At 42.0% G+C, this 23,337-nt stretch overlaps 1 protein-coding gene and 1 long non-coding RNA gene across 11 annotated transcripts in view; both read left to right on the top strand.

Moving 5' to 3' along the window:
• The first annotated feature begins 7 nt into the window (after positions 1–7).
• The window catches only part of KLHL15 (kelch like family member 15), a 29,640-nt gene continuing 6,310 nt past the window's right edge, over positions 8–23,337 (top strand). Inside the window, exons 1-5 of one of the 10 annotated variants that reach the window (XM_083439341.1) lie at positions 8–305; positions 2,333–2,424; positions 2,675–2,713; positions 3,191–3,320; positions 9,714–10,425. In XM_083439341.1, the coding sequence (XP_083295467.1) occupies positions 9,721–10,425 (705 nt within the window). In that variant the 5' untranslated portion in view covers positions 8–305; positions 2,333–2,424; positions 2,675–2,713; positions 3,191–3,320; positions 9,714–9,720. Of the gene's footprint in view, positions 306–589; positions 859–2,056; positions 2,425–2,656; positions 2,714–3,190; positions 3,321–9,713; positions 10,426–23,337 lie in introns of those variants that run through there. The other 9 variants (XM_083439340.1, XM_083439339.1, XM_083439338.1 and 6 more) reach the window with 9 other exon arrangements.
• On the top strand, positions 17,320–18,343 carry LOC310677069. Its single transcript, XR_014510907.1, has 2 exons — positions 17,320–17,400; positions 17,742–18,343. It is a non-coding gene; the product is annotated as an uncharacterized lncRNA (long non-coding RNA).

A 23,337-nucleotide genomic window follows, 5' to 3' on the forward strand; every position in this document is an offset into this window, starting at 1 on the left:
TTGGTTCAGCGCGGTTCCGTTTTAAGAGCCGCCTTTGAAGGATCTTACGTAGGTTTTCTGAGAGCGTTCAACGTTCTGTTGCAGTGCAGCTGAATACAAGAGGAAATCCTACTTTTCCTTTTTACTTATTTTTTTATTGATGGTAATTTTGAAAAATATATACAGAACATGCAACATAATAAAAAATACAGTAGGAAATAAAATATCAGAAGTTAATTATATGCTGTATACGCTTTCATTTATAAACAAAAAAACCTTCATCCCTCTTCCATATGTTTAGGAGCAGGTGGGGCACATGGACCAAGGTAAGGAAATTACTTTTTAAAAAATGAACATAAAGTCTTTAACCAAGCTCTCACTTTCTTTACAGGGAAGACAATATGGACTCTGGTCTGCCAGAAAAAGTGCCACCGTTCTAGTATACAGAGTTTATATGGCCTAATAATAATAATAATAATAATGGTTTGGATATAGCTAATTATATTGGAAATGAGTGTTCAACCCCACCAAAACAGCGTAAGCTTCCATTTTTCCTATGTGAAACATGATAACCAAGGTCTCAGATTTAAATCCAGAATATAATGTTTCTCTAGAAAAGATGGACAGGCGCTCCCATGCTCAGGGAAAGAGAGCCAATAAGAAGCACTTTTTTTAGCTATCAGCCTTTTTAGCCTCCCTCTCCTAGCAAATAATCCGCTCTCCTTTTACTTTGTGAGGCAGGTCATTTCTGATAGGATCCCAGCAAGCTTCATTGTCCATCTTACTTGCCCATGCTGGTGTCATACAGTATAGCAGCAGCGTACACCCCACCTGTTTAATCAGTTTAGCTATTAATTGAAGTACATTTTATGTATACATGTGAGTATGAATTTCTTTTAAAGATATGAGCCACTTCTTCCCCATCCCAGCTTTTCTCCTTAGGGAAGGATATGCATTTAGCAATATGAACAATTGTTCCGGAATATTTAGCAACAGCGAATCCATTGGGTGGGACCAACTACAGTCCACTTCTTTAGATGCATATTCTGAGTATAAATGCATATAATTTGGGGGAAGGGAAAACTAAAGATGTCAGCTGGAAATGAAATGTAGAAAAGTTGTTGCTAGCACAAATCCTGGCACTGATAAACCAATTAACAGGTATAATGAGCACGAATCCATTTGTTTCTGTGGAATCCACAAGTGACAGCTTTGAACTATTGATGTATTATAATGATTGGTTTCGTGCTGCCATTTCCCTTTAAATTCATTTGGTCCAAGATGACTACTCTTAAGTCACTGAGTCATAGGAGGCTTATATCATAGTAGGTAATCTTAAAGGCAAATCTGTACCACAGGCTTAATGTTTGTTATATATATGCTTTCCCAAGTGGACAGTTACTCTGCCATGGTATGCAAGTGTGCTGTAGCAGCCACGAAGCTCAGTTATTTATTAAAATATTTATATCATAATAAACATCAAAGTGGTTTAGAATTTGTATATATACACCAGAGACCATCAACTAACTATGCTATGGAAAGATGCATTCTTAATTGCTTGCAGAAGTCCGAAATGAATACAGCTTCAGGATTCTCACCAAACTACAGTTCCCAGGAGTCTTTGGGAGGAAGCCATGAAAATTAAACTGCTATATTAACGTGCGTTTAGTTAGAAACGTTTCGTTCCCGTGCAAGCAGGCAGAGGGCTGCAGACTGATATGTTGGTATTACACAATGATAACTCGAGTTGGAAGTGCCCCTCCTGAAGTGCACAGTACAGAATATACGTGCTCAGGGAGGGAGGGAAGGAGGCAACTTCTTAACTAGGTCAATGCACGTCCTGTGCGCTAGGAAATGGAAACTAACGAAACCAAACGATGTCATGTACGCTTGGGCTTTTCTGCTGTTAACCGCCCTGTGTTCCTCAAGACGAAGGGCCACACAGGCATTTAATAAACGATGGTGGAAGTTGATAAGGTGTGAGGACAGGAGGGGAGGAGGAAAGCCCATCCGGCGGCGGGTCCTGAGAAGCCCCGTGTAACGCCCGGGGAGCGACCGTGGGGGAGGCTGCATTTCGGCCCGGCTGAACGGGGCAGCGGCGCGGCGGCCGGAGCTCCGCCGGGAGGCGGCTCCTGGTGCGGGGCGCTGCGCGAGGAGGGGCCAGTGTTGCGTGTGGGGTTGGCGGCTTTTGTGAGGCAGCGGCAGCACCGGCGAATGGGGCGGTCCTGCGAGAGCCGGCCGGGGAGCGCGCCTTGGGAAGGCGAAGGAGGCGGCGGCGGCGGCGGCGGCCTGAGCATCCCACTCCGCCTTGATGGAGGTTGCTCCTGTGCGTGTCCCTCTGCCTCTCCCACAGGTGGTGGCGGCGGCGGCGGAAGTGACGGCCGGTGCGGGGTGCTTGTCGTTGGGGGAAGATGGCGACTGTGGCTGTGCTAGGCAGTGAAGAAGGTAAACAAGTGTGAGAGGGAAGGGGAGAGGCAGGGACTCTGGGAGGGGGCGGGCGAGGCAGGGGCCGGCGAAAGCCGGTGCCTGGACGGTGCCGCCGAAAGAGGCCTCGCTCGCTCGCGCAGCCTCAGCCCCGGCAGGCGAGGAAGGGGCCCGGGCGCGATACCTCGGTCTCCGTGTAACCCCACTTCAGCCCCCCTGTGAGGCTCTCCTCCTCTGTCTTTATGTCACCCAGAGACCCCCCTCTCTGCAGGTTCAGCGGGAAGAGCTGTGTCTTCAGTGCTGCTGAGAGGTAGGTGAAGCTGCCCGATGACCAGCCGGCCCCCCCCCCACCCCCGTATGTGTTCATGATGTTTGCTGCTCTTTTTCTAGACCCAGTTAGGTCAAAGTCACTCCCGCTCCTCTCCTCCCTGAGATATAGTATTTTCCCTTTTTTTTCTGGCTTGCCCTCTCCTCCACCATGTTTGGGGCACATCAGTTGAGGTACTTCAATATACTTCCCATTTCCCCTTTTGAAGGACAGCTGCTTTTGGGTGTAAGGCTTTTGGGGGGGGCAGTAAAGGCAGTGGCTGTGATGGAACTGGAGGTTTTCGTGGTAGCATCATCCTAGTATCAGAGGTTCAAGGGTTTTTCAGTTGTTCCTGCTGCTAATTGGATAGTTGTGTAATGCCTCTGGGTTTCAGTTGAGCATCTTGCCCTCTCAGGTGTCTTTGTTTCTCTAAAAGAGGGCGGTATGATGAAGCTGTCTTTCCTCTTTCTAATTCCTCAGAAAAGTCACCCATGATGAACAGGGTGGGGAAGAAGATTGATATATGCCCTGGCCTTTGTGTATGTGAGCATGCTAGTGATGCTTCCAGGAACACAGCGCACTGAAGTCTTCTGTGCTTAAAATGCACATGGTAGGGATAACAGTGTCATACACTTCTTCTCCATTAATCTATATCCACGTTTTGATCTTTGGTTGCATGCAGCCCCTCCTTTAATACTTCACTTTCTGCTCGAGATAGTAAAGTGTTTGACCGTTTATCTTAGTAAATATTACACCATAGTGTTTTCGTTCTGTACCAGGTGTATCAGAGTCACCAGGGCACACAGTAATTTGCCACAATTTTGATACATTTGAGGCTTGATATGTAAAAATGTTATGGGATTTTATAGTCTCCAAAAACTATTTGCCTTCATCTTTGGTTTGAACACTTGTTTGTAAAAGTTGGATGGTATACGAGTGAAGAAAACTTCAAATAGTTCTTGAAGAAAAGAAGCTCTTTGTTTTGAGATGGTGTGTGCTTGTTACAACAAGCACTGCCTTAGAAGAAATATTCCTTTTTGAGTGTGAGAGAAAGAGCAATGGTCTTTTTGAGATAACACTTGCCATAAGTCATTTTTTTAACTACTCATATTAAAATAATTAGCATGAATATATGTATTTCTCAATTACTTAGGAACACCTTAGTCAATGAAAAGTTCTAAAGTTTAATAATATAATAGACCAACTAAATTGTGCGGCCCTGATTTAAATGTAGCCCCAAGGTGTCTAGTGCTGCTGAAAGATAACCTTACAAGCCTTGTTGTATAAATATTAGGTTAATTTTTTAACTTTGTTCACAGAGTGCCTCTAAAATATAGTAGTACTTTCTGAAACTCAGGCCTCTACTATCGAAGGCTGTGTTGAAATTTAAGTGTGGCTCTTACTGGGCAAAATCCAGCACTGTTTACAGTGTTGAGTCTCTAGCCACATTACAAATTTGCACAAATACTAAGATGAAAGTTGAATACAGTATAGGAAATCGTTGAAATATGGAAGAAACTCCTAATTATATAAAAAAATTAAAAGTTTATGGTGCATAGGATAAAACTTTTTGTACAATAATTTGTAGAGCCCATGGGTTTTCAGTTGGCTCTATTCAGAACTGTGTTGTCTTCTGTTAGTATCAATTTAATGTAGCTTTCAGAGATACCACCTGTCTGCTTGTTTATTTAGTTTGAGATCCTAATACCTTAACTTTAGTCCTTAATAATATACTATTAAATCAGCAATGTAAATATTATAGTATCAAAGTATTGCTCCTTTCATAGTAGAAGTGTGAAAATTTGCTCAAATGTAAAGTTTTGTAGCTGATCAAAATAGAATATAGGACCAATCCAAATCTGTCTTGTTTGGCAGTGATTGTCATTTTAAAAAAATAGTTGTTTCTAGAAGCTTCTTATAGAAATCACAAAATGTAGCCGTGAGAAATAAAATGAGCAACCCAAACTTCACCCTTAACTATAATCTGCTGCTTTTTATTATGCATATATTTTGCTTTGTAAATTGGTTAATGCTATAATTTCATTAGCGGCATTTACATGTACACAGATATGTGCAGTGCAATTATTTTTTCTGAAACAAGAATAATTTACTGAACATTCTGCCTTACATCTGATTGTAGGCAAGAAATGAAGAATAATGTAGTATAGTTTACATACCATGGCAGCTTTGATTCCAACCCCATGGTAATGGAGGTTGAAATCTTTGTTTATTTACCAATGATTGTTTTCATACATGAACAGGCTGGTAGATGGTATGATTTTGCAAGCCATCTGCCATTAGTAGAATGTGTTCATTATATATTCTGTGAAATATCTCTCTTCAGTCACTGTATGTGCACTCACTGTTGTGGTTGTACATCACAGTATAATGTACTTCAGTTACCTTAATGAGTGGCAGTGCTTTGGCCTTCCTTAATGTCTCAGACTTACAGCTTAATTAAACATTTTTGATCAGAATCATTGAGCATCTATCAGTGGCCGTGGCATCTTTTTTATAGCATTATCCTTGACTCCTCTTTTTGGTTGTGTGGAGCAATGGTACTTGTGTCAAATTAACTGTTGCCCCTCAGAAGATGCTTGTTTGTTCTAGATTGTCTCCGCAAGAAAGGTAAAAAAAAAAAGGTGCGTTTCTAACCATGCCTACTCAGAAGCAGTTTTAGAAACTGAGATATGAAAGTTAGGAGCTAAATGGCACCTTAAACCTAGGTTATGGGTGCAACAACAGAATGTCTAGGCACACTTTTTTATAACAAGAATACAAAGCTGAAAATGAATAAACTTCAGCTAAAATATTATGTTCATTTTTCACATGGTTTAGTCCTTCCCCTGCTCATCCCTCTAACATTCTTAAGAGGGTCTCTTTTCCAGTCTCCAGAGAGTAGCTGGAAGTGGAGAGGCAGAAAAAGATCCTCCTTTCCTTCTACTCTACAGTTTTAATCTGAAATCTTTGGTGCAGTACTGCGCCCAGAGCTCAGAAACTGCTGCCGCTAATGATATTCCCTGTTGCAAAATGTGCAATGGGAGTTTTGAACACTACTCAGAAGTAAGTCCTATTGAATTCAATGAGTCTTACTCTTAGGTAAATGGCATTAAGATTACTATCTTAATCCTACTTTCATTAACTTTTAAGAAGCTGTAACTCTTGGTTAGCAGTTGTATTGAGGGAGTAACTCTGAGTCTCACATCTGTATCTTTCTTCACACACATTCCTCCAGGTTACTTTTGTGATTTGCATCCTATATGACATCAGTTCAACCAGTTGTGGCCTGGTTTATTCTATGTAACAAGCATTCATACCAAAGGGAATCATCAGAACACCAGAAATCATTGTGATCAATGTTACGTTTCTGCAGAAAATGAGATACATTTAACTATGAATAAGTCTTTTGGTAATCTTCTTTCGACTAGTCATTGTTCATCTGAACTTCACTCTTCATAATAGCTCTCTGTTCCTTGTATTTGGAAGCAGCATCCTTTTCTAATTCGGCAGAAAGTAGAAAGCAGTTATTCTAGATTTTATCAGTGACATACTGTGACTGGCCAAGAGTCTTGGTTACCTCTTTATTTACTAAAACATTTATCCAATCCATCCCAGTAGCCACCTAGAACACTGTAAACTACTGTTTTTCTGAGAAATTACATATATAAACTCAATATGCGGTGGTTTTCTCTGTATTGGGGGTGGGGAATCTGTAGCCCTCCAGAGGTTGCTGGTCTCCAACTCCCAAAATTCCTGGCTGTGTGCCATGTTGGCTGATGCTGATGGGAGTTGTAGTACAAAACATTCAGAAGGTCACAGTTTCCCTACTCTTACATCAAATGTAGCTAACATTGACTACTAAGTTGTCTTCAAAAGCACATGAAATAGCAGGTGTCTATGCAGATTCAGATGCTTAGTTGTCACTTTCACAAAATTCATTGTACGCAAAATCAATGATACAGAAAGAGCAGTGGTAGAAGACTCAGTTTGGGTAAAGGGCAAACATGCTGATTCTGTGAAGTGTGAAATGCCAACCACATTTTTGTCGATTTTCCTGATGTTCATTCTTAAGCAGTAGTGCTTCTAGAATAGTGAGCCAATTCAGATTTCTTTTTCATAATATTTGAATGGTTTACATCAGTGTAACTAAGTATCAGTTGATATTTCAGGTTAAATGTTAGGGCCAAAAACATAAAAGCCTTTCTAAATAATACCAGTTGCCTAAATGGTCATTCCAGAAAATGATTGCTACATCCAAATTCTGATTGGCCCTTCCTTTGATAGACGTGACTCACTCTGTATATATGACTTTCATTTCTTGTTTCTACCCCAAAAGGAGCAGTTTCTCACGTTAACAGATCAGTTAATACCTGATATCTAATTTTAGTACAATTTTAGTATCATGTGGTGCTGAAGCACATATACTAGTACATAAGATGCATGTGCTGCAAATACAGAAGATAGTAAAAGGGTAAAATTGCATTGCATAATATAGAGATAGCTAACTTTTGGCCCTCTGTTAGACAGCATGGCCAATGGTCAGGGGTGATAAGATTGTAGGCTAACAAGTATCTGACAAGCTATAGGTTCCCCACCCCTGGCATATTACAAAATAAGAACTGAAAAATGTGGATTGGTTTTCTTATCTGATAAGAAAATTAAAGGTGTAGGGTTTGAGACTGTTGGGCATAGCAACTGCTGTTGATTGCGGTAGCAATCCCATTGTACTTTCGCTGTTACTAAACATACGTGGCTTATTGAGAACAGTGAAGACACAATGGCTGCATTCACACACTACAATGATTAGGCAGAGTTACTGACTTATTATGGTATATTAGGAATGAACAACAATGTGCTTCTACACTCTGTTGATGGCTTCCACTTCACTTTTCTCCCAGTGCAAGAAACAAATTAGAAAGCTGCAGTTAAGCTTGGCCACTGTGATAGTCACTTGGGATCATTGTTTGTTGCTCTCTATAAAGAGCCATGATTCATAAACCAATACAAACCATGGTTTCAGGCCAGGTTGTAATTCTGGCATGTAAGGGAGCAACAAACCAGGATTCTGGGTTTGAATGTCATGGAAATTGAGACTTTGTGTCTTGTTTCTCCTGCTCACACTAGAGGTGGTATGAAGCAGGAATGAATGAGTAATATGCTCTTTGTTCCCAATAAATAAGCTAGCAACCCTGACTTATTGTGATATGCAGGCATTGCTAACAAGGAGTAAATAAAATTAAGGACAAAGATTCTAAGAACAACTGTGCTTGAAGGTGGTCATTGGGGAATGATGATGTAGTCTTACAGAAATATTAAGTGGTATTATTATTTTGCTATACTACTGTGTTTAACGATATGAAGGTAAGAACCAGTCCATGTAAGGTTTTACAACGTAAGTTATAACTTTCTGAATTTGAATTCAAAGGTGCCCGCTTCTGCTTCAGAAATGCACTTCTTTACTACACTGCTTGCCTTTTGAATTTTTATTTTGAGTAAGTGCTAGCAACCTTGGAAGAACTTGGAGAACTTGCCAACATTGTTTTTAAAACACAGTGAATTTAAGCTTTCTAAATTGATTGTCTGTTAGCAGTATTTACTCTCAGTGATCCGCATATGTGTTAAAAGTAGGGGAGTTCTTCCAACATTTGACATGTTTAACTTGGTGTTGCAGAACAAATTAGCATGCTAAAGATGTCACTTTTTCTGATGGGGCCCATAACATGTCATGCTGCTTACAAGATGGATTATCTGCCTGTGCAAAGATTTTCCATGGCAGAATATACCATGTCTGTGTACAGGCTGTGCCATGAAAATTGCCTGGTTGACATATGTTAAAATCCTGCCGAAGTCCACATTGCAAAAAGCATGATAAATTTCATTTTTTCCTTCAGGGAGGAGGGGATCCTGGAATGGATTGTCCCTCTCACTTGCTCCACTAGGCAGGTCAATATGCAAATTAGATCTCACTACCTCATGTGGGAGGCAACCTTCCAATTTTCTCCTGCCTAGTTCCACGCAGGTTGGGCGACAGATGTTTTCTGTCATGCCATTACGTTAGGAGAGGTCTTCATGAATTCATTCAAATTTAGAGCATACCAGCCAAATATATATTTTTTCTACAGCTCAGCTTGCTAGCCTGCTGTTCTTAGCAGATTCTTTGGCTTGGGAGTTTGGGGGAGCAAAGATTTTCCATGGTGGCATACCTCTTCCCACCCCAATACAGGCTTGCTTCCTGGAGGCAGAGCTTCCTAGACATTTATAAGAAACAAAAAGAAAATCTTTAGCAATAGATTGTTGTGTCCCTTAAAGAACTATTTTTTTTTTTTACCATATTTTCAATCCAAATAGTAGACAGGTTTTTTTGTTGTTGTGTGTTTTTTGTGATGGTGCCATGAAGTGTCTGTTCCAGGTAACATTGCTGCTTACCAGCTTGTGTTTTTAAGTCACTATGTGAAAGTTTTTTCTAGGACATGGGGAGAGATGCAGTCTGAGTATATCACGGCACTTGAGCAATACGGCTGCTACACCAAAATGATCTCCACCATGGCAAATTGTCTGTGCCATGGCATAGTATTGTGAAGCTGCAGCAGTCTCAGCTGAACTTCTGAATGACACTTTTGAAGCGTATAGTTCCATCTGCTTTAGGATCCTTTCATTTGTAAGAGCAAGAATTATCCTACCTTGCCACTTCCAAATATCAAGACTGATTTTGTCTTCCAAGTTCAAACCTAACACTCTGCCCACTATGCCAATATAGGTAATGCAAGAGTTTGGAGATAAAAGAGCTTAAATGTTTACAGTTTTGAAATTTTGCTGTAAGTAATTTTCATGAACAGCTTCTCCCTTCTGCAAAGCAAAATTTCTTATATTGGTTATTGATTTGTTAAAAATAAAAGGCAACTAACACTATTCACAAAGCATGATAAACACAAGTTTTATATGTTTCTACATTTTCATGAATCTTTAGAAATCATAACATTTCTTTATTTACATTTTTCCCCAGGTGATTCATGGCAGGGGACGTGGAAGGATTTAGTTCCTCCATCCATGACACCAGCGTCTCTGCTGGGTTCAGAACACTGTATGAGGAGGGATTGCTTCTTGACGTCACTCTTGTTATTGAGGACCACCAGTTTCAGGCTCATAAGGCTTTGCTTGCCACCCAAAGTGATTATTTCAGGATTATGTTCACTGCTGATATGAGGGAGCGAGATCAGGACAAAATCCATTTGAAAGGCCTAACTGCAACAGGCTTCAGCCATGTTCTCCAATTCATGTACTATGGAACCATTGAACTGAGTATGAGCACTGTTCATGAAATCCTGCAAGCTGCCATGTACGTCCAGCTTATAGAGGTGGTGAAGTTCTGCTGCTCCTTTCTATTAGCAAAAATATGCTTGGAAAACTGTGCAGAAATTATGAGACTTTTAGATGACTTTGGTGTAAACATCGAGGGCGTCAGAGAAAAGCTGGATTCCTTTTTGTTAGAAAACTTTGTGCCTCTCATGGCCAGACCTGACTTCTTGTCCTATCTGAGCTTTGAAAAGCTTATGACTTACTTGGATAATGATCGTCTGAGCAGATTCCCAGAGATAGAGCTCTACGAGGCTGTTCAGGCTTGGCTGCGGCATGATAGAAGACGCTGGAGGCATACCGACACCATCATTCAGAACATCAGGTTTTGTTTGATGACACCATCCAGTGTATTTGAAAAGGTTGGTGCGTTTGAAAGCAATAGATAGAATTCATCTTTACGTTTAGGGCAGCATGCTGTTAATAGGTAAAATTTCCAGAAATAGGAGGAGGGAAAAATAAGACACTGTTTTAGAAAATGGAACATTGAAGTCGTCAATGTCTGAAACAAGTGCCATCTAGCTTTTAGAACAAAACAAAACAAAATCCCCCAAATGCAAACTAGCAGGATTTACAGCCAGGAAAAAGGTAGGTTTGCAGCTTTTTCTGATTGTTAGTGATAGAGAAAACCTCATAAACAAGTACAGCAAGGTGATTGACAAGACGACATGTATTGTAATCAGTGAAACAAAATATATTCCTGCAGCGGGGAGGGGATCCTCGGATGGTTGTCCCTCCCACTTGTTCCACATACGCAAATTAGACAATTTTTACCTCATGGTAGGAGGGTAATGCCTCCTGTTTCATTCCTGCCTGGCTGCAGTGCAGGTTGACTAATAGTTATATGCTGCTGTCCTTAGCTTTCTGAGGAAAGGGTTGACTTTGTTGACCAATTCCCTGTGGGGGAAAAAGAGAATTGGTCAACAAAGTCCAATTTACAGAGAATTCAATGACAAGAATGTCTTGAGTCGTCTGCTCACAGCCGCCCTTTTTTGACTGATTCCTCGCAAGAAGAGGCCAGAGGAGCAGAGGTTACGCATGGCGGTGGGCTGTCTCCCTCAGTGTATGCTCAGGTTTGCTAACAGTTTCATCCCAGGAAGCCAGCAGAGGCTGTGGAGGAGGGGATGGCTGACCTGACGGAAAGGCAGTTAAGATGGATGCTGGCCTTGCCCCTGCCTTCCAGTTAGCCCATTGAGAGAGCTGAGGTTTTAGAGGGTCTGCAGACACTGAACTTTGTGTCATCCCCTCATCTAGTGATCGACAGCACAGCTCTCAACTCCCAAGTTTTGTTGGCGGATCTGACATATTGGTACAGGGCCTGGGGGTTGGTGTGGGCCTAGTCCCTCAGATGGCCTTTTTGCGCCTGCTCCTTTCCACTCAGCCATGGCCTGGAGCCCAGCCCTAAGTCTTACCTCAGGTTTGGGCAGGAGAGAGGGCCTCACAGTGCACAATGCTCCCTTTAGTGGTGAGCTAAAGATTCCTCAGTGACGACTCCTGCATAGGCTCTTTCCTGCTGTTTTGGGGGCAGAGAGCTATTCTTACCTTCCTCCTCTCCTGGCTGTAGTGATGCAGCAGCTGTTTCCAAATCTAGGTGGTGATCTAACCTTTGCAGGTATAGGGCCACCTCTGGGCAGCTGGAAGAGGAGATCTTGGTGTCACTAAAATGCTGGGCCAGAAGAGAGGGAGCTGAGGCAGCTCAGAGGTCTGAAGGCAAGTCTGTTCCTCTGCCTCAGCCTCCTATCAGCAGCCACAGATTGGTGGTGCCAGGCAGGGGCTGCAGAGCAGGCAACAAGCTTTCAGACTTGTGATTGGCTGTGGGTGAATTGGAGGAGGATGAAGCCGCTGTGTCTGCCATGGCTTCCAACAAGGAGGAGGGGGAATTACCAGCCAGTGTGGAGGAGGAGGCGTTTTCTGCACCTTTGTCTTGCTTGTTTTCTACCAAGGATTTTGCCCTCTTAAAAAGGCAAGTCATATCTTAGAGATCCCTGCTCCTAAGAACATGGGGTGGGAGGAGGGAGCCTCTGAAGTGAAACGTACCCAACCCTCCAATCTCATTTGATAACTTTTCCATCTGTTTTCAAGAAGGTTCTGCCAGCTGAATGGGCCTAAAAGGCTTTATACCTTTCAGTCTGATAGTACGGCTAAACTAATTCCTCCCTGTTTTGATGGCACAGAACCATAAAATAGTAGAGTTGAAAGAGACCTGGAAGATTGTGCAGTCCAACCATCTGCAGTGCAGGAATTCTGCCCACAGCCATCCCTGGTTGGACTTGAACCACCAACCTTCTCATTGACAGCCAGACACACTAACCCATTGCGCCACAGGAGGGCAGCAAGAACACTGGCAGCCAAGGACACAGATAAATTAGCTAGGAACTCAAATGATAAGAGAGGACAGAGATCCTGCTGAGGCGTGCCCATGAAACTACTACATTGGAAATTAGGGTGGCCACAGCCTCACTCTTGATGGCCAGGGCCTCCCTAAAATGGGCGAAGACTTCTGGAGGAGGTTCTGGCTAATAACTCCCACCTTCTTTAGGGAATTTGAAAGCTGGAGAGGACAGCTGCCTCTATGGCTGATGATAGCCTAGATGCCATGTAGTATGCTGCAAGGGCCATGGCAGTCAATGTAGCTATTAGGAAATACCTATGGTTTAAGATGTGGAACACAGATTCCAAGTGTAAGGTTAATCTAGCTACAGGCCCTTTTCTAGGGGGCAGGCTGTTTGGTGACCTCTTAGAGCCCTACTTGGTGGAAACCAAGAATAAGAAAAAAAGCTGTGGGGTGTCAGTTTGGGCGTAGCTCCTTTCAGCCTTCCAAGGGTGCCTATGGTTCTAAAGACAACAGATGCCAGCAGTACTAGTGGGGTGGACAGATTCTATCCCAGGCAACAGTAGAACCAGTTCTCCAATTCCAGAGGCTCTGGACAGAGTCAGCAGGGAGGAAAGAAGGCAACTCAGTCCGGACTCCCTAAGTCAGCTGCAGGAACTTCCAGTTGAGGGTCGTCTGCGGTAGTTCTTCCTTTGTTGAAGAGAGATGACAACAGATCAGAGGGTTCTGCAAACTGTGAGGGAAGGGTATACTGTAGACTTTGCCTACTTACCTTATGACTGCTTTGTGATTTCTCCCAGATCCAAAAAGGAAAATTACACCATCTGGTCTTAGCAGCCATTCAGCGCCTGATATCCATCAGTGTTATAGAGCTCTTGTCCCCAACAGAGCATTGCTACAGCTGCTACCCCATATTTATTCTTCGTATTCCCAAAGAAGAAGGGAGATTTCAGGGTCATACTGGGTTTGAAGAGGGTGAACAGGCACATCCAGAAATGCAGGTTCAGAATGGAAACCCTTCATACCATCATGGAGCATCTTATCAGCTGGAGGCTTCCTTGATAGCATTTCTATATCACACCAATACCAGTGTGGTCCAGCAAAACTCAAGAGTCTTCTACCTTTCTCATTGTCAGCCTTTCCAGAATTGACTGTGAAGAAAGCTACTTGCTCACACAGTTCAGTGTAAAATGTTTTATTGCTTCAAGACACAAGACAATTCAGACATATTATACACATAGTTAAGAGATGCTGGTACATCATAAACTATTCTACTAAGTACAGTAACTTGGTCTTAGAGGTTAAACTGAAGAGATCCAAATATACAGAGAGGTCCAAGTTTTGGGAGAGTTCCACCACCACCACACACCACATTGCTGCTGAATGCAGCCTTGGTTTTATACCTGCTAATGCACGTTTACACATTATTTGAGTCATGCCAGAGGCTGTAGCCTTGAGCTGTTTCAAGAGGCCCACCATAGTTGATGTCCTAACCCTTAACAGAAATCAGTTGCAGTGGAAGGGCAACTCAAAACACTGACCAAGCAGTTTGTGCAATTTCGCATATATTCCCAAATTACACCAACACCCCCCTCTGTTGGGCTGTTGCCTTGAAATATTTCAATTTGTGATACCTAATGGAAAAGTTGCAGACTTGTTCTTTTCTGCAGATACAGGCTTTGTAAATATATCTGCCAGCATAGGCTCTGAAGAACAGTATTGGAACTTAACTAGACCTTGCTGAATATGATCTTTCACATGATATGGGATATCAGTGTGCTTTGTTCTGGGGTTACACCGCTCAGCCTCAGTAGTAGAGGGCCTACTATTTTCTTGTTCTTCCTCTTGCTTTGAGCATAGCCAAAGAAACTGTTTTTATAATTTTTACCATCTCTTGCAAGCCTGATCTCATTCTAAGCTTTGGCCCACCTGTGTGCTCTTCCTTCATGATTTTCTTTCATTTCTTCATTTCTCATACATGCCCTTATTAAATCTCAGCCCATTTGTAAACTCCTTTGTGTAGCCACACTGTTTTCTTTAGATGCCTCCCATCTTTCTTTCTTGTTGGAATTCTGCATCCCCCCCCCCCCAATATTTCACCTTTAAGGAACTCCCATCCATCTTTGACTCCCTTCTCTCTGAGTATGTCTGACGATGGGATGTCACCTAGTAATTCCTTCAGCTTTTTGAAATCGGCCTTCTTTCTTCTGGAAAGTGCTTTTCCCAGTAGCTATTACATCAGCACATTGAGTGTCACAACTGGGGGAACTCTCAGCATGTAAGCAACTGTTCTTGTTTCACAAAGATTCAGTGATGCAGAAGTTGGTCCCCACGTTTTAACTCAAGTTTTCAAAGGAGCCAGGATGTCATCTTACCTTCTTTCTGTCCCCATCCTAGATTGGACAAGGAGAGGGAATGGTGCTCTGGACTTCACAATGAGCACTGCATGTCTGTCTAAAGAGAACAGATGCTGCCTGTCTGACTCCCTGTTCATCTCCTTCCAGCCACAGACCATGGGAAAGAAGGTTTCAGCTGCTACACTTTCCAGATGGCTGGCAGGATGCATTTCCAAGTGCTATGTGGTTTCTGATTTGGCCTTGCTGGCTGGGGTCACTACTCACTTCACTAGGAGTGCCTCTGCTTCAGCTATCTTTGACACTTGTAGGGCAGCCACCTACTCTTCTCTGTCTATCTTTGTGAGACATTACAGGATCAATATCTATGTATCTGCCAAAGCTTCTTTCAGTAGGTGTGTATTACAACGGGTGGTTCCCTAGTTAGGGGTAGGGTCCACAGCTGGCTCCACCTGACAGTAGCTTTGGTGCATCCCATCCAAGGATTCCTTACCCCTGGCAGGAAATTGTGACATTGGACCTCCAATGAAGGTCCATTTTCTGCAGGGGATGGAGGTGATCCTACCCACTCTAGGCTAGTTTCGGCTATTCATTGCAGCTTGGACAAATTCGTTTATATGCTTGGGTTTTTTAGTATTCTCCTCAGTTCAGTTCAGTTCAGTTTTGTATTGGGATTTTTTAATTGGTTGTTCCTCTTCCTTAAGAGTTGCAGTTCTTGCCTTTTGCCTTTTGTATCTATGGCATGCAGTGCTTTTGTCTGAGATTAACATACTTTCTTCTGAGCTGAATTACCTTGTCAACTGGAGGTGTTACCCTCTCTCCTTGAGGTAAGATCTGTCTAATTTGTATATTCCTGCCTGTGGAGCAAGTGGGAGGGAAAACCACCTGAGGATCCCCTTAATCCCCTGCAGAAAATGGACTTTTGCGGGAGGTCCAATGTCATAATTGCATACAATGACTTCTTTTATAAAGTGGAAAATCAGAAATGCAAAAGTGTATTAGAAATATAGGTGCTACTTGATTTTATGTTTTTAATTCTACCCTTGATTTTATATTGTTAACCCTACCCTTTTCTTTCTTGATTCCTATGGAATCAGTGGAGGATCTAGGTTGATGTGCTCCAGAAGTAGAAATGAGCTCCGTAATGGCTCTTTATTTTTTTCAGCTGTTTTCAGCTGTTCCTGGCTGAAGTTTAAGGCAAATGGAAAAGAGTCTCCTCTTGCTGGGGCCTTTAGTACCAGTTCTCTTTCTGTTCCATCTCCTCTTTGTTGGAAGAGACAATTCTGATTAGATTATTATGGGGCTTAAAGCACTCCTGTAGTTATTATCATTATTTATATTATTATCATTCTAAAAATATACATTTCAAGTGTCAGAAGCCAGGGTACAGATGCACCTGTTCAGACTTCTCAGAAAGCTGTATAATAATGGTGCAAGATGCACGTCTGTGGGAAGGGATTTCCACAGCTTAGGGGTTGCCGCAGAGAATGCCCTCTCCTGGGCTGCCTTGTCTCTGAGCTTCCGAGGGCAGTGGAACAATCAATGAGGCCTCCCCTGCCAACACCCAAGTGTGTCTGTAGATTAGGAAGTGGTTTTTCAGGTGTTTGGGGCCTGAGTTGTTCTATCGCAGGAAGCTGAATTCTCAGTCTGCTTGGAAAGTTACTGTATAATACTGTCCCCCTTTTAGGTTTGGTCTTCTCCAATGACAGAGAAGTAGGAGATGGTAAATGCCGGTTTATAAATGTATTTACAGTGGTAGCTTGGTTCTCAAACTTAATCCGTTCCAGAAGTCCGTTCCAAAACCAAGGAGCGCTTTCCCATAGAAAGTTATGCAAAATGGATTGATCTGTTTCAGACTTTTAATAACAATTCCCAAAACAGCAATTTAACATGAATTTTACTATCTAACAAGACCATTGATCCATAAAATGAAAGCAATAAACAATGTTCTGCAGTCACACAATCAATGAGTAGCGGAACTGGGTTCCACACAGTCACACACACACAAAAAAGAGCCACAAAAATGCAAAATAAATAGCAAAAACAGATAGACCTCAGTGTAACACTCCAAACGGAAGTGTGGCACTCAAATTGGAAGTGTAACACTCAAAAGGGAGCACGTTCAACTTCTGAAAAAAGTTCGCAAACTGGAACGGGTTTGCAGTGTTTGGGTTCCAAGTTCTTTGAAACCAAGGCAATTTGAGAACCAAGGTACCACTGTATATACTTCCCTCTTGCAGAACATCAGGGAGGTGTACCATATAAAAACATTTAGAAACAGTACAAAACTCATTAAAATGACTGGCTGTTGTGCACTGGATTGAGGTCTGCATTCTTTACAGGGGCAGGGCTCCCTGAGGAATTAAGAGACCTTTGGAGAAGCTGGTTATTAGGAGAGCAGACTGCAGTTTCAACCAATCAGGACCAAAGCTTCTCATTCAAGAATACTATCCAAGCAGTGGCAACTTTCCCCTAGGTCTAGATACGATATTTCAAGAGTTGGGCAAACTTTGATTTTAGGAAGCCCATCAGTATAGGGCAGGAAAAATGGGAAAACAGAGAAGAAGAAAACTTGGGTGGAATCTTGGCTGGGAGGAGGGGGAAGATCTCTTGGTGCCTAGTACTAAACAAGGATCAGCCAAATTACAGTGGTGCCTCGCAAGACGAAAAGAATCCATTCCGCGAGTCTCTTCGCCTAGCGTCTTGCGAAGCAACCCTATTAGCGGATTAGCGCTATTAGCGGTTTAGCGGCTATTAAAGGCTTAAGGGATTAGCGGATTAGCTGCTAAAAGGCTATTAGCAGCTTAGCGCTTTAGAAAAAGGGGTTGGGGAGCAAAAAAAAATCGCAAGAATCGCAAGACATTTTCGTCTTGCGAAGCAAGCCCATAGAGAAATTTGTCCTGCGAAGCACCTCTGAAAACGGAAAACCCTTTCGTCTAGCGGGTTTTCCGTCTTGCGAGGCATTCGTCTTGCGGGGCACCACTGTACGAAGTAGATGGGTTTTTTCTTCTTCTTTATATTAAGAAAGCAAATACATTTTCAATAGCATTTTCCTCTGATGGCTGTACACAGCCTGTGTTATCTTGTACACAGAGTTCTGTTTAAACAGAAGTTCTAAAGTGTCAGTACCTTTGTGTAATCACTGCACTTGTTATCACCTGCCACAAGTACAAAACTATCATGAGGAAGATAGGGTTATATAAGATTCTGTAACAGTGACCCATCAAGTAAAGCTGTCATACCAGTTTGGCATTTTTCTTTGTATTAGGACTAAAATAGTTGTTCAAAAGAATATGCAAAATGTTTAAATCCGTGTACATTTTGATACTGATATGCGTTAGAAGAAACCTAATGATATGGTTGATTTTAAAATTAGGTTTTTAAGTCAGGTGTTCAGCCTTATACATTTGTATTTTCATGCTAAGCTGCGTTAAATAATTTCTTAGGTTTAGACTTAAGTTCTGTGAGCCAATAGAGTGAAATAGAAGCCTTTAAAGACCAAACTAAACAACCAAGAACGACACGTATATTTTCTAACACTTATCCCTAATGCCACACTTTTGAAATTTATTAAATAAATGTGTTGTATTCTGATTGTTGTGTACTGTAGTCATTGGTTACAAACATTTGATGTATCTTTAAAACCTTATTTTGCTTTTCATACATTATTCTCTTTGTGGACTTGCTCACCTTTTATGTTAGATGAGTATATGTGTGTTTCTCATCCATATTTTCTGTTTCCATTTATACTACAGGCAGTTCACAACTTACATGTACTTAACTTGTGCACATTCAGATTTACACGCATGACAAAAAAAAAGTTTAAAAATTCAGAAGGGGGTGAGTTTCTGGGGGAAATTACTTTGGCAATCCTACTTCGCCATTGAATCCAGTGTGTTTTGACTATACATGATTTTGGCTTTACGGATAACCCCTGTGTAAGTTGAGAGTCACCTGTATTTATTAGTCTAGTCTGTATCCACAATATAGTTGTCTTGGTGTCAGTTCACAGCATAGTATCTTAATGAGATGCTTCCAGGCCTACATGTACATAACCCCTTGTGTCCCTGCCCTAGTTTTTAAAAGAAGAGAGGGACCTTCTCCCAGTGGCCAAACTGTTTGTACTTTTTTATTTTACTGCTGTTCCTCAGCTAGTGATCTGTTGCTGTCACACACAGTCCCAGCTTCTAGCAACTTTTGGGTATAGTCTCCAGTCCTTTCTCAAAATCCAGTTTGCCCTGGCAGTATCGAGAACTCTCAAGGAAATGCAAACGCTACGTGAGTGAGGATTATTTGAAGGTGGGATGAAGAGAGAAAGGGCTAGATGCAAAAGCCAGAAGTTGATAGAAGTAGGGACCCGGTGTGGCAGTGGTGCTTTTCTAAAAAAGCAATATCAAATAAGTTTAGGCAAAATCTCGAGCCTGGATTGCTTTCTCCTGTTTTTTGGTACAGGCAAAGAAGCCATTAGATGAATAGTGTATGATTTAATCCTTGGTATATTTCTGTTTTAGAGTTCATCTTCTAGAATAAGTAACCTGCTCAAGGAAGAGCAGTACAGTGGTGCCCCGCAAGACGAATGCCTCGCAAGACGGAAAACCCGCTAGACGAAAGGGTTTTCCGTTTTGGAGGTGCTTCGCAAAACGAATTTGCTGTGGGCTTGCTTCGCAAGACGAAAATGTCTTGCGATTCCTGGGTTTTTTCCCCCCTCCCCCCCTTTTCCCCAAGCCCCTAAGCCGCTTGATAGCTGATGGCTAAGCCGCCTAACAGCTGATCTAAGCTGCTTATCAGCTGATCTAAGCCGCTAATAGCCTTTTAGCAGCTAATCCGCTAATCCCTTAAACCTTTAATAGCCGCTAATAGCCGCTAAATCGCTAATAGCGCTAATAGCGCTAATCCGCTAATGGGCTTGCTTCGCAAGACGAAGAGACTGGCGGAACGGATTCTTTTTGTCTTGCGAGGCACCACTGTATATGTATGGAAGTTACTTCATAGTTGGGTGTTCCCTGGAATGAAAAGACTGCATCCACAATGCAAAACTGTGTAGTTATCCAGCCTATCTTTGCAGTTATCTCCATGTATCACCTAACAGTTAGTCCCTGACAGTTGGTATAACAGAGTTCCATAGCAAGTGGGAGGACTTGCTGGAAGTGGGTGTAACTGAATTCCAAACAACAGGTGTTTCATAACAAGGCCCAATCAGCTGAAGCATTCTTAGGACAACAATGCATTGTGGATTCATGGACTTCTTCCTTCCTCTCTTGCCAGGGGCGCCGACTTACCCCCTACATGGGGGGAGGGCATCATGTGATGCATCATGTAACGCGTCCATGATGCAGCACTGGGCGGGGAGGAGGCGGAGTGCGGCACTGGGCTCCAAGCTCCACTTCCTCCCCGCGGCATGCACCCAGCAGGGGCAGAACGTGTGGAGGGCGATCTTCACCCTTCCTCGTCCCAGCCCTGTCCCGGCTCCCCAGTGTGGGCTGGGGTGCACAAAGGGCATCTGGCAGCAGCGGGGGGTATCAGCCCCCTCAGTATTGAGGCTGGGTCCCCTAATTCACCTGGCGGCGGTGCCTCTTGCATGGGTAATCCTCCTTTTCAGTATCAGAATGAGCTATGGTAGCAGCAGACTTGGCACCAAGCCACTGTTTGCAAACCTGCTTCTAACCAGTGTGTCAGGTTGAGTTTTTGTTTAAACTATAGCAAGGAAAACGTAGGTCTACTTGTAGTACTGAATTTAGTTAGTCCCCAAACTGAAAGAACAAGAGAAATGCCAACGGGAGAGATGAAGCACCACAAGTCTCAATTAAGGTTAAATTGGCTTGTGTTACGTCTGCACCAAGCCTGTGCCAGTTATTTACTCAGAAGATGTGTATGCACAGATCTTCAGCTTGGCCTGCTCTTGTGTTTTAAGAACTGTGAATCAGAATAGCTGTCAGTCACAGAAGTCAGCCAATTAGTGAAACAACAAATGCAGGGATAGGAGATAGGTTGAAAGTTTTGGAATAGTATTTATTGACAAGGAAGGGGTGATATTCAGTTAAGTTTTAATGCAATTAATGGACCTAACTTAGTAATGCTTATTACTTTTAATGGGCCAACACTGAGTAAAACTTAGCTGAATACCAACTGCTGTCTTCAATGTAATAAAAGGAGAGGGTAGTGAAGGAATCCTCAGGGTGGCTAACCTGTGGCCCGAAATATGTTTCTGAGGGTTATGAGTGAACAAGCCTAGACTAGTAATAGCCTTTGCTAACAAATGGCAATTAAGATATGAGGTAGAAAAGACGTTTGTCCTAAGAGAAGCCTGCCATGTTGAAAACAAATTCAACCAAGTTGAAAATGAGGATTCATAGCTGACTTCCATTTTACTGATAGCAAAGGGAGACTTCTCCAAATTTTATACTTCCAGAAGTATTAGATTTCATGAGGAAGTTGTTATTTTTTAGCCTGTGGGAGCAAGTTGTCTTGGAATGCAAATGTTCTTTAATGTGAGTTACAGCTTGTGGAGTGGGGTGGTGTAAGTTCTGCCAAATTTATGTGAATGTTGACTAATCTTCATGTTACTTGCACTGCCAATCATTATTCAGTTGCAAAGGATGAAGATTTGAGGTTCTATATTCAACTTTTTAGTTGCTTTATCCGAAATGTGTGCTGCTGCGTGTGTTTACATGTCCTCTATTGTGGTAACTTTTCGTCTTTTGTTATGTTTTCCATGCAACTTTGACAAACTAAAAATTGGATATATTAGTAAACTAATAAAATCAAGAAAATGCACTTTGTCCAACCAGATGCCTCTAGGAAGTAGAACTTGCTGTTGCTCCTAGCAAACTAGTTGGCATACAGTGCTCAATATATAGCCATCATGACTTTTAGCCATTAAATATTTTTTCTAATCTTTTAATGACTACTGGCATACATTGTGACAGTGAATTTCATAAGTTAGTTATGTGTCATGTGAAGTACTACCTTTTATCTGTCCTGAGTCTCCTACCAATTCCATTCTAGTATTATGAAGGAGAAAAATGCATTCCGCAAAGTTTTTTGGAAGCAATTTCAAGAGTGTGTGTGCTAAATTCCACTGTAAAAATCAAATGCACTATAGAAACTTTCATAATGCAATAAACCTAGCTGATCAGATTACTCTAGTTTTCTGATTTGGTTTTTAACAAGGAAAAAAAAGTAAAGCATTTCAAATGTTTCTGTGATGATTTGTATTTGCAGTATTTAGTACACGTTCGTAACCCTATCGATAAACCCAGTGTACATTTTTTCTTAGTCTAATGACTGCCTTGTGTTCACAGCCAATCTTCTGTTCACAGGTCATTCATTGTACCACTAAAATTGAAACAAAAATACTATCTATTTACTACGGCTTCATTTGATGTTGCAGGAAAATAAAGCACTTCTAACATTGATTTCCAAAGATGTGAATATATAGTATTCCATTGTATATGTATTTAAAATTGAGAGAAAGCAGGGCTAGCGTTTGGTCACAAAGGTTTAAAATGTGGTCATTGTTAGAGCATGTTTTTATCTTGATGCCTTTTTGTATATGACTGAAATGCACATAGCTCTAAATGGTTTGGTAGCTTGATTCTTTGGTTAAGATCAGTATGACTGTGGTTGTTAATGCATAACTTCCTTGAGTGCAAGATCACAGCATCCATGAGGCAGTGGTGAAAGGTCACTTAAGGATGATCTTATCTCACTTGCATGTTATTTGTTAGATAACAGAATCCAAAGCCCCTTACAAGCAGCAAATAAAGTCTTTCTTGTGAAAGTCTGTTCTGTAGCAGCAAGGTAAAACCTCTTGGTGTAAATATGTAGCCTTGCTGTTAAACTTATCAAACGTTTTCTATAGATCTTGGAAGGTAAAACCAACAGTTTTCCTCCTGCCTTAAAGCAGTCAGCTGTGTGACCAAAGCTTGTTGGGCTCAGTGAACATCAGAACCTGTGGCAACCACTAGGTATATGCTTGCTGATTTGTTTGCAAGAGTGACAAAAGCCCACTGTGAAATGCATGGGCTTGCTGGCACGTCACCAGGAATTAACTGAAAGAGCTATTTAGCATTTGATGGCCTTTAAGGACTTTAGTAAGCATTAGAGCACTAGGAAGGTAGTGGAATTCCTTGTAGCAGTTCTCAACCTTGGGTCCCCAGATGTTGTTGGACTACAACTCCCATCATCCCTGAGCTCTGGCCTTGCTAGTTAGGGGTGATGGGAGTTGTAGTTCAACAACATCTGGGGACCCACTGGTTGAGAAAGGCTGCAAGAGGCTATCTAAACCTGAATTGGGTTTTAAGCATTTAAAAACTGCCATGGAAAAAGCAAAATCTATTTAATCGTTTTTGCCAGACATCTCAAGGTAATAGTTAAAAAGTTTTCTGGGAAGAATCAATCAGATGCAAAAAAGAAAAAGAAAAAAATATTTCATTAGTTATGAGTCTTGTTGAACATAGGCAGGGCAGTTACATAGAAAAGTGACAGAATAAGAGGTGCAGTTTGTCAGAAGGTTCAGCAGCCTCTGCTGGACTTATGGGACTTATTGCTGTGATTAGGTCATGTTTCCCCCCCTCATGATTCAATTG

Source organism: Podarcis tiliguerta, assembly GCF_965153285.1.
Source record: "Podarcis tiliguerta genome assembly, chromosome: 4".
Lineage (NCBI taxonomy): Eukaryota > Metazoa > Chordata > Lepidosauria > Squamata > Lacertidae > Podarcis > Podarcis tiliguerta.